At 40.1% G+C, this 11867-nt stretch overlaps 1 protein-coding gene across 8 annotated transcripts in view; it reads left to right on the top strand.

Annotated features, from left to right (window-relative positions):
• The first annotated feature begins 2185 nt into the window (after positions 1–2185).
• Rbm39 (RNA binding motif protein 39) overlaps positions 2186–11867 on the top strand; it is a 32329-nt gene continuing 22647 nt past the window's right edge. For 2 of the 8 annotated variants that reach the window (XM_031372480.1, XM_031372476.1), the window contains exons 1-6: positions 2227–2527; positions 3166–3229; positions 3454–3526; positions 5006–5055; positions 8142–8213; positions 9275–9469. Coding sequence is in view for 2 of the 8 variants with exons in the window: in XM_031372474.1 (XP_031228334.1) it covers positions 3179–3229; positions 5006–5055; positions 9275–9469 (296 nt within the window). In the remaining 6 variants the exon portion in view is untranslated. Of the gene's footprint in view, positions 2528–3165; positions 3230–3453; positions 3527–5005; positions 5056–5881; positions 5937–8141; positions 8214–9274; positions 9470–11867 lie in introns of those variants that run through there. The other 6 variants (XM_031372479.1, XM_031372475.1, XM_031372474.1 and 3 more) reach the window with 4 other exon arrangements.

The following is an 11867-nucleotide window of genomic DNA, read 5'->3' as shown; positions in this document are numbered from 1 at the left end:
ATGTCCTGGAAGTCACTCTGTAAACCATGATGGCCTCGAACTCAGAAATCCACCTGCCTCTGCCTCCCAAGGGCTGGGTTCAAAGGCATGTGCCACCACTGCCTGGCCTGAAGTAATTTTTCTTTCTTTTTTTCTTTTTTTGAGACAGGGTTTCTCAGTATAGCCCTGAACTTCTGAAGTAATTTTTAATGAGATCTTCCTAATGTAGTTGTGTGCTGCCATGTGGATGTTAGGAATCCAAACTCAGTTCTCTGCAGGAGCAGTCAGTGTTCTCTGCAGTGTTCTCTGCAATCAACCCCCCCCCACACACCTTTTTTTTTTTTATAGCCTTTTACTTTGTGGCACAGGTTGTCCTTGACTTCGCAGCCCAGGACAGGACTATTAATTAAGGGCTCCTGTAGACAGATAGAAGACAGAGGGGCTTGGTCTGACCTTAGTTAGGCAAGACCATTGCTTATTCAGGGTGAAGGGGCATCTCTGTCACCTCTCATCGTATGGTCAAAATACCTACAGTAGAAGATGGGGTGTAGCCTCTTATAGGGGCAGAGAAGTTTTGGTAGTGCACAAGGTAAGTTGGAAAGTCTAATCTTTCAGCAGGAAACTATCAATGATTTCATACAGTGGGTCATAGCTGAGAGAGAAATCCATATCATCTATTTTTTTTTTTTTGGATAGGGTCTCACTTATCTAGTTCTAGCTGGCCTGGAACTCCTCATAAACAGTAGGCTGACCTCAAATTCACAGAGATCCCCCTGCTTCTGATTTCTGAGTGCTGGAACTGTAGAAAATCTCTACCAGGCATGCTAGAAAGGCCACCTGCCAACTGTATTACATTGCCATCCCCAAGAAGTTTTCAATCAGGCAGTAGTGGCGCATGCCTTTAATCCCAGCACTTGGGAGGCAGAGGCAGGCAGATTTCTGAGTTCGAGGCCAGCCTGGTTTACAGAGTGAGTTACAGGACATCCAAGGACTACACAGAGAAACCCTGTCTCAAAATAAATAAATAAATAAATAAATAAGTTTCCACTCATCATTTCCATTTGACTTCCTAGCCTCACGAGCCTCATGCATTCCTCGGAGAGTCCACCTGGACAGACATCCCCTGCTAAACCTGGAAATTCATTAGTGAACATCTGCAACCTTGGTTAGTGTCAAGCTTATCCTTGCTACTAACTCTAATATTCTCCCCTTGAGGAGGAAAGGGAACATATGGAGAGAGCTTAATTTAATTGCCCAAGGTCACAGTGTTGGAGCAGCTACACCTAGCGAGGTGCGACATTTTGAATCTTTTATACCCTCAATTATTAAGCTGCTGATAGGTTTCAAGACTGGTTTGATATTTAATTTTATTTCAAAACGTTTTCTATTATGTAAAAGGGGGGGGGAGAAACCTTCCAATGATCACTCAGCTTCTCTGCCACAGAATTAACCACTCCCAAATACACAAAAACCCAACAAAATAAAATCCAACAAAAAAATAAATAAACAAAAGCGGTAAAGTCGCACGTCGACAGTCAACATCCTACGGAAAAGTAAGGGTATACCCGACTAAATTCCGGGGTTAGAAAGCTACACGCTGCTGTTTCTCCCCATCCGGTCCACCGCCCCAGGTTTCCCAGGGTGTTTCCGAGCTTCCCTTTGGAGCCCGCGTCTAAGTGGTGACACCAAACCAGGGGAAAATCGTGCTTTTCTATTCCCATTCCCCTGCGCACAGCTCATTCTTGTGTGTATGCGTTTTCACCATCGGTGACTCTGGACGCGGACGTCTTACCCTACAGCCATATGGACTCTAATAGGTTGCCTTATGGCGACCTTGACAGCCATCTGTGTGGGAGGGCGGGGGTCGGGGTGGGGGTCGGCTCTGAGAGGGGAAACCTTCCCACCCAGCGAGGAGATGACACCGGCCGGGGGATGACAGCCAAGGACCCACTCAGCAAGCCCTTCTGGCAGAGATTGACAGTCGGCGCACCAACTCTCTTTGCCCTGGAGACCACGCAGCCTCGCGAGATTTGGGTGCCTGTCCGGCGGGGGAGTCGGAGCAGCCTTTCCGAATTGGGGGAAGGGAGAAAGGGATCGTCTGTGGCGCAATCATTGCACGAGATTGGGCCACGGTCGCCGGAGCCGTCGTGAGATCTCGCGATAGTTCGCGCTTTCCAGTCTGGAATACCGGGCAGTTTCTCGCGAGAGCCCGTGCTGAGGCTCCGGGAGACCCCGAGTGTTTGTGTGTGTGTATGTGTTGGTGAGTGTGAGTACGGAGGAGCAGCGGCCGCCATTTCAGGGAGCTAGCCGACGCTGTCGCAGGGGTGGATCCTGAGCTGCCGAAGCCGCTGCCCTGCTCTCCGTCGCGGGCTCCTTTAATCCCATTGTTTCTTTTAGATTCGCTTGGGCCTAGACGCCCTCGGGGCCCGATATTCGGGTTGGGCGGTACCGCGGCCTGGGCCTAGTGGCTTAACAGTAGCAACAGCAGCGGCGGCGGCGGCGGCGGCCGACTACCCGGGCGAGCACAGGCGCGCGCACACCCGCACAGGTACGGGGCGTCGCGGACTGCCAGTAGCGGTCAGCCTGCCTTAGATGGGGCGGTGGGAGATGCCGAGGCTTTGAGCCGCTTTCGTGAGCGCGCAGTGGGGGGGAGGGGGCCTTTTCGGCACGGTCGGTCACCTCTCCCTTCGGTGCCCTTCATTTCCGGCAAGGACGTTGTGGAGGTTTTGGTAGCGGGAGGGACCTCGGTGGGGACCTCGGGCAGATAAAGATCTGTCCTTTGGCGGCCGGGGCTGGTCGCGACCTCCCAACATGGCGCCGGTCGAACGCTGCCTGGGTACACAACCCCTCCCAGCAGAGGGAGTTTCCCTGTGCCGCTAAGATGGCAGCGCGGGCGAAAGGAAGCGCTCTGCTTCGCACGCCCAGGGCTGGGTCTAGCCGTTCGCTGGCGGGTTTTTGAAATCAGACGTGGAGGTCGGCCCCTGTGTTAGATGAAAGAACCATTACACACTTACCGACCCAAGTCAGGCTCGTAGGACGTGCATCGCACAATGTTAGCTATTGTGGTGCTTTTCAAGGGTTTTTCTCAAGCTTTGAGTGTGGTAGGTCAAGGAGAGGGTTTTTTTTTTTCTCTTTTTTATAGCAGAATTGCAGGTTTACTTACAGGACTGTCTTGTTCTTCCCCAGGCCAGTAGAGAAAATGGCAGACGATATTGATATTGAAGCAATGCTTGAGGCCCCTTACAAGAAGGTGAGAAAACACGCTAGTGAGCTTTAATATATTTCTTAATTTAGCATTATTCACGAAACTACTGCTGAAATGTAAACTAACCTTCCCGGAGCCCTCTTGATTATCTTATCAGAGATGCATTACGTGTAACTTACAAAAGTAAATATATGCTATTGATGTAATAATATTGTGCAGTAGTTTCACTTCAGCGTGATGAATAAATGCCCATCTATCTCTCTTTGTAGACTTGCCTAACGATATCTCACCTCTACTCCCATGAATTCACCTTTGATTCCAGTGTGAACTGTCAATCATAAGGTAGTAATTGAGTGACTTATCGCTGTACCGTGGTCCCCTAGGTAAAATGACTCAACTAAGAATAACCAGCTCCAGTTTGGTATAGCAAAAAGGTGAATGTAGTGGTTTGGGAAAAACTGCAGGGGTCCAAGAATAATAAATTATAACCAGTCTCTGGCAAGTAAATCTTCTGAGTCTTGAAGAAATGGGTGAGATTTAAATTTTATTTTATATAAATAGATATAAGGCTGGTGATAGTAAACCTTCAAACAGGCAGGTATTGATCTGCTGTTCAGTTCATAATTATTGAGATTCTTGGATCCCTGAATAGAAATTAGCAAAAAAAGAAAAAAAAAAAAACAAGAAAAAGAGAAGAAGAAAGAAAAGGAAAAAAAGGCAAGAGACAGTATCACAGCTTAGTGTCACTTGATGACTGTTTTACTGTTCTCCGTAGTGCTTTGTTTTTAACTAGGCCCTGCCATAGTTTTCACACTAAAAACTAGAAAGGAAGTATTTTGGCTAGTAATACAATATGACCCATTTCAGTATCACAGTAAAAGTAAGCACCCTTCATTCTTTGACCAGTTGGTGGTGAGAATAGCAGTGTGCATGCATGCATTAGCACTGGTGTCACAGACCTTGTAACTTAGAGAACCTACTATTGGTGATGTGTTCAAACTGAAATAAACATTGCGCTTAAACCGTTTAAAAATAATACATTTGTCTTGGAGTGTAGCACGACCATGTGGTGCCTTTTGGATGAATTCTGATAGCTTTAAATAGTGTAATTTTGTAATGCTAGACTCTTGAAGCCATACTTTGTGTTTTAATGTTCCTTGTCTTAGTTTAACTTGGATATAATTCCATGTAAACAGGTATGGAAGTAGGAAATGTTTAGGCTGGACTGGTGGATTATTAATTAACTTTTCTTGGGTTCTTGGGAGTCAACATTACTAAAGCAGTGTGAATCCCTGTTTGCTTCAGGGCGAGATGTGTGACAGAGGTGGCATCAAGCTCTTACAGTCCCAACCCTCCAACAGAAATGGGCGAAGATCTCAGGAATGGCATCGGTCACAGGAGATGGATAGTGGCTGGCTGCTAGCATGGCCACTTGGGGCTTAGGCAGAAATAGAGCCATGGTACCGACAAAGGGACAATAGCACATGGAATAAACTCAGTGACTTCATGTTTCATAGAAATCTTTAACCACTTCAACATTGTAATTCTGAATGACTTATTTAATATCTAAACAATGTAAGAAAGTAAAATATAACATTAAATGTGGAAAGACTAATTTTTGTTTCTTGATGACTTAATTATTGGCAACAAAGTGGTTAAACGTATGCCATCTAAATTTTTTTATAGCCTTCCATGTTAAACTAAATAAGTAATTAGTTTTAAAATTGTCTTGTATTTTCTTATTCCTATTCCCTTTACCCTTTGACAACTTGAAATGTTACCACTTCGTCCTCATGATGTTCTTCTATCAACCTTGCTTAGGATGAGAACAAGTTGAACAGTGCTAACGGCCATGAAGAACGTAGCAAAAAGTAAGTTTGAATAAGGAACTTGGGGGGGTGGGAACTTAACTTGTGGAAATCTGTTCTTGTGGCTAAAGCCTCAAACTATGGTTTTCTTCGTCTCTTATAGAAAACTGCTCATAACAGTTGAGATGAGAAAGTCCTTCTGGATATAAAGCCGTGGGCTTTGTGATGTATAGGCTTCAGGATAATGGTTTCAAAGACCTTCTTGACACTTTGCCATCCAATCTCCCATGACTCTCTTGAGTTCTGTAATGTCTTAAATTTGGTAATTTTGGCTTAATTTTTGGGAATGTGATGAGAAGAATCATAGAATTAGAAGACGTTATAGAAAAAAATACCAAGGCCGTGGAAAGTGTTGTTTACCTTCCTTCACTAAAAGAACTAGCTATGAGTTGTTTCTGTTTCTTGCTGCCTAAAGGCCCTTTTGATAGATAGTAATGGAAGCATACTTAATAGTTTTAGATGGGATTTTTTTTTTTCTTTTCTTGGGCCTTTATCTCTAGTGTATCCAAGGAGACCATTAAAGAATATGTAATATATTTGAGATAGATGATGAAGTTGAAATAAGAACTACATGTTACAGACTCAGTACATAATAAACAGGATCCAGTTTACATGGTTGGAGCCTATTGGATGTTGTGAAATTACTATTCAGCTCCAAGATTTGTAATTCTTGACATGATAATGGGCATGTTATGTGTGTCAAGATGTCCTAGCCAGTGTTTATAATGCCATACTAAAAGATTTTGTCATATTATGACCACAGTACTTAATGAGAAACAATGGAAAAATGGCCACTTATTTGATTCTTTTTGGCTCTTTTCCTCCTAAGAGCTCAAAGTGCTTCATAGTAACTACCTCAGTCATCCTCACAACAACTTTGTTAGGTAGGTTGATGCCATTTCATAACATAGATGAGAGAATTGTTTGATATGGGTTACTTAGGCTTTACCAAGCCAAGGTTTTATAATAATATGGTAAGGAATTAATTTTAAAATGTGGTTTGGGTGTAGTCATTTAGGCTTATAATTTTCTCACGATGAGGCAAAATGATCATAAATCACAGCTGGATTTCTTAGTTCGTGTATAAATAAAGTGATGTTAAGAGAAAAAGGTCTATGGAATTTTTTTCCTTGTAAAAGCTTAGGTGGGATTCACTAATAGTTTCTTACTAATCCAAAGTACATACGGGGAATCCATTGACAGGGTTCATAGCATGCATTTTTAATCTCTTCTGAATTGAGTTTCTTAAAGTTTCAGTTTCATAATTTTATAGCCAAAAGAAAAGAAAGGAACAGGTACCAACCGGTTTATAAAAATTACTCACTTTAGACTCTGGCCTAGTGACTTAGAAAATTTTTTTTTCTTGAGTTCAGAAGTATCAGGATAAACTTGAATGCAAATTCTGCAGTATTTTCTATCATTACTTGTTCCCACTGATATTTTCAGATTGTACTCTTAATCTTGTATCTAATCTCATTAAAGGTCACCAAGCTTTTATGAGGAATTAGAGCAATAAGTGCTCAATGAAATAGTGTTATGCTGTAGAATCAGTTGGGCAGTTTTAATATAAAACAGTCTTCCTACATCATTTAGTAATATCTTTTAAATGTCCAAGATATTTCTGTCTGACTTAAGTTACAACCGATTTAAATGATTGCTTAATTTAGTCACAAGGTTTTTAATCTGGTGATTTGAGAGAGCATGCCATTAAAAGTAATGAACATAATGTAGAAGAAAACATTTAAGTCTGGAATAGATGAAACAAAACATTTTAAGATAATTTATGTTAACCTAAGGTAGATGTCATTTTTGTGTGGTTCATGATAATACTATCGAACTAAAAGCCATTGAACATTGGAGATAACTGATGCTGATAAGGTAGTAAGAACAGGAAACTACAGTCTGACAAAGATAGCTAAGTATAATAAACTAAGAAGCTTTAATTGTGATTTTGTAACACACTGTATTGTATCCCAGTGGTAAAGGGATCAAAGTTTAATGTAACAACTTTTTAGCCTATTTTCTGAAGAGCTTTAAAATTTTAACACTGAGTTTGCCAAGGCCTCCAAGTATCTTGAGGTTACTGCTCATGGAAGCGTTTGTTACTGTAACCAGATTTGCAGTCTCAAATCAAACTTCATTTTGTTTAGTCTTTAAAGAATCAGAAAACGATAACAATAAAATGGCACAGTTAAAAATATATTGGCTACTGTGGTGTCGATTATCAAATTTTGGAATAAATGACTTTTCTATTTTTTTTCTTATTTTCCAGAATACTTTGCATTTAAAATTTAGATCTTCTTACATGGAAGAGGTCAAATCCAGTTATAGCAAAACACCTTTACAGCAGAGGCCATATAACCAAAAAGTCCAAAGGCCCAGTGGACCATTTACTTCAATGATGTTCAGTACAAAATTCCACTGCCACTAAAGACTTGGGAAAGTCCCATTTAAGTTGTAACAGGATTTGACTATTAGGATGGAATTTATGACCATTTCTTTAGTTGAAAAATGTTTTCTAATGCTGGAATTTGTTCTAAGAAGTATGTTGGTTTCTTGTAAGATCTTGTCTGGGCTTTTATTTGGAAGATTGTATTTTCTGATGTTGTCTATTTACCTATCTTGGGTTGCCTTCAGATGTGGGTGGGCATTTGCTTATGAAAAGTCTGGCAAGACATTAAGTTGAAATTAGTTCTTTTGTTTGTTGGTTTTTGTCTTTTAACTTTTGGAATAAGATTGGGGGCTATGAGAGGTAAATATAGACAGATCTACTCTGCTATTGGCCATCTTTGAGCAGAGTAATACTTAACTGTCCTTTTTTTTTTTCCTGGGGAATGGAGTTGATTTTAACCTTATCCCCTAATTTGAAGTAATGTAGGTAGGACAAACGGTTTTTGGCATTTCAGAATTCCTTAGTCCTAAGAAGTAGTGCCAGGGTTTGAAACATCAAAGTTGGAATGTTAATTGTTGCCCTTCCTGAGCATTGGAGTTTCTGTGACTACTATATAAGTAATGAGTGTAGCCTAATTTTCTGTCATGTGCTACCTAGCATATTTCTGACAGTCAGGTGGATTATCTTGAAATTTTAGACAAAGTTTCTGCCTCCTTGGAAAGCTCTACATCTCCTTGTGATTGGAGTGTGGGTTTCAAGATTCCAGAAGGTGGGTGTCTTCATTTTCTATTTTCAATGCACTCTAAGATGACCTGCTTACAGGCTCTCTGAGGCACACCTCAGTTGTTCTTGTGCTAACTTCGCTTTGATACAAACTAAATAGCTCATTAATTTTCCTAATGATGTAGAGTTGTCAAAATGTTCAGATTTCAAACCACGTACAAATGGACATTTTGGTGGAGTAAACTTACTTTGAAATGTCTTTCGATTTACATTGAAATATCTGAAGGCACCTCTAATTTGGGTGATGACAGAGGTATAGATTTCAAGGTTTAATTGTTAAACCAGTGGGTCAAATACTGTGAGGAACCCAGGAGTGAGTGGGAAGTTAACTGACTGGCTTTTTTTTACTTTCCAAGGAAGGTCAAATTGGTTTAATTGCATCCCACAGGCTTATATGAAAAAGCTTAAAAAGGGCATTGTCTACTTCATAATAGCTTTAAGTGGTTGCAGTAAAATCTTGGGTTGTGAAAGTGAACTTTACTGCATTCTTAGGATCCTTTATTGTAATTTTTCTCAGAAAAAGCAAAATGATATGTATATTGTCTTTTGAAAAGTATAAAACATTCTTACATGTATACAGTATCAAAATGCATTAAACTAAATTGTTAATGGAAAAGTTTTATATAATTACTATTTCTTGATTGTGAACATGATGTAACAACCTATAGCCTATAGATTACCATATATGACTTGGTCTGTTATGTAAATGGCAGTTAAACTGGAATTTTTTTAAAATTCAGGCTTGGTTTTCTACTTATCAGCAAGTCCTGTTTCTTCTTTCAAGCTGTAGCTGCCTCAGGAGTTGATTGCAAATTCTTCCTCTTAATCCTGTCTCTCAATTCTTTTAACTATCTTCAGTTAACCTGAAGCAAAGGTTGGGGTGTTAAGTCTCATACTTAGGAATTGTTCTCCCTAAAGTATGATTTTTATACCATTGTACAGTGGTAAAAATACATTAACAAAAGAATAAACATTTTGACCTTAGAAGGAAGTGTATATTGGCTGGTATTTAAACCAGCATGTAATGGTACTTTTTTCCCCCCTCAGGAGAAAAAAAAGCAAGAGCAGAAGTCGTAGTCATGAGAGAAAAAGAAGCAAAAGTAAAGAACGGAAACGAAGTAGAGATAGAGAAAGGAAAAAGAGCAAAAGCCGAGAGCGGAAACGAAGTAGAAGCAAAGAAAGGAGACGAAGCCGCTCACGAAGTCGAGATAGAAGATTCCGAGGCCGCTACAGAAGTCCCTAGTACGTAATTGTTCTTAGGACTGTAATCTCATGTGTTTAGATAGCAATTTAACTGGAGGAATAGGAATAAATAAATCCTTTATTAAGTTAAGGATAATGACATTGAAGCTTAGTAAGGAAAAAAACACAGTATGTGGACTCATGTAAAATTTACAATCTACCAAACTTAACAGCTTCTTTTTCTTCACAAGCCAGAAATTGTATGACAGTCCAAATTAAAACAAAGCACTTGAGTGCTTGATAGAGAAAGCCTAAACTTTGTGAACTATAAAGTATAAGAAGCTAAATCAGAAAACCTCGGTGTGTAATTGTAGCTAGCTGAAATTCAATTTTTAGGTTCATTACTGGAGACAGGGTTTCTCTGTGTAGTCCTGGCTGTCCTGGAACTCACTCTGTAGACCAGGCTGGCCTTGAACTCAGAAATCTGCCTGCCTCTGCCTCCCAAGGGCTGGGATTAAAGGCGTATGCCACCACCGCCCAGCCTTCTATTCTGTATAATGTTTTGGAGTAAACAAAGTGCTTTGTAGATAAAGTTACTGGAATTTATATGCATTATTTAAACAAGTGTAGAATGTATTACAGCTGTTAAAAAAAATCGGTCATCTGGCCTGGAATATGGTAGCTCATGTATTTTAGTCCCGGCACTCAGATCTCTTAAGTTCAGGGACAGCCAGGGCCACACAAAGAAAAATATTTTACCTACATTGACAGCTTTGCAAAGAAGTTGGATTTCTAAGCAAGGATTAAAGCAAGCATGATCCTTCTTTGATGTTTAAGTTCTTAATTCTTTACTAAGCAAACCTTTTGAAACCATTTTTGAAAGTATTTATGCTTGTGTGGTGCCAGGTGCCAGTCAGTCAGTATAGATTTCAGCAAGGCCAAAAACTTTATTTCCCTTAACCAATGTTTATGCGATTTAAATAATTTAGAGTTGAATTTAAAGATGGGCATCTGAATCAGCTGCTGAGCTTTTTTGTTAAGGAAATAAACTATGATATGGACCAATAATATTGATTGTCAACAAAATACTCATCAGGTACAGGTGCTAACTGGAAGTATTTGAGTTTGGATTCTGGATCATTTATAGTGTATTGTGTGTACCTGAGTCTGGATGCCCCTGTGTTTGTTTTTATGTTTGTGTTAGTTGCTTACATTATAGACTTCACATGATGGTAGTACTGCTGTAATACTTTTTTTTTTTCCTCTTCCCCTGGAGCTAAGAACCAAAACCAAGGCATTGTGCTTGCCTAGCACAATACCACTGAGCTAAATCCCCAACCCCCAGGATACTTTTTTAGGTTTTTCGAGACAAGGTTTCACTTTATAGCCCTGGCTTTCCACTCTGTAGACCAGGCTGGCCTCAGACTCAGATATCTGACTGCCTTTGCCTCCCAAGTGCTGGGATTAAAGGCATGTATCACCACTGCCTGGCATCCATGATACTATTTTTTTTTTTAAAGATTTATTTATTTATTATATGTAAGTACACTGTAGCTGTCTTCAGACATTCCAGAAGAGGGTGTCAGATCTTGTTAACTGCTGAGCCATCTCTCCAGCCCTCATGATACTATTTTTAATTCTGAATTATATATTAGAAATCTTTTTGTTTATTTCTTCAAGATTAAAGGGATACTATTTTTTTGAAAAGATTTATTTTATAAGTACACTGTAGCTGTTGTTGTGAGCCTTCGTGTGGTTGTTGGGAATTGAATTTTAAAACCTCTGCTTGCTCTGGTCAACCTCCCTTGCTCATTCCCCATTTGTTCTGGTCACTTAATCCCTGGGTCCACTATCCCAAAGGTTTATTTATTATTATAAATAGGTAAGCTGTAGCTGTATTCAGATGCAACAGAAGAGAGCATCAGATTTCTTTACAGTGGTTGTGAGCCACCATGTGGTTGCTGGGAATAGAACTCAGGAACTTAAGAGCAGTTAATGTTCTTACCAGCTGAGCTATCTCACCAGCCCTGAAAGGATATTTTATTTTTTTTTTAAAGAAAGATTTCTTCATTATTATATCTAAGTACACTGTAGCTGTTTTCCGACACAACAGAAAAGAGCATCAAGATCTCATTACAAATGGTTGTGAGCCACCATGTGGTTGCTGGGATTTGAACTCAGGACTTCAGGAGAGCAGTGAGTGCTCTTAACTGCTGAGCCATTTCTCCAGCCCTGGGATAGTATTTTTAATTCTAAATTATATATTACAAGGTTTTTTTGTTTTTTGTTTTTCTCGAGACAAGGGTTTCTCTGTATAGCCCTGCCTGTCCTGGAACTTATTCTGTAGAACAGGCTGGCCTCAAGACATCCTCCTGTGTCTGCCTCCCAAGTGCTGGGATTAAAGGTGTGCACCACCACCCCCACAAGAATTTTTTTTTTTTTTTTTTTTTTTTTTTTT

Source organism: Mastomys coucha, unplaced genomic scaffold, assembly GCF_008632895.1.
Source record: "Mastomys coucha isolate ucsf_1 unplaced genomic scaffold, UCSF_Mcou_1 pScaffold15, whole genome shotgun sequence".
NCBI lineage: Eukaryota > Metazoa > Chordata > Mammalia > Rodentia > Muridae > Mastomys > Mastomys coucha.
The sequence above is the reverse complement of the archived record's forward strand: the minus strand, read 5'-3'. Positions and strand labels throughout refer to the sequence as shown.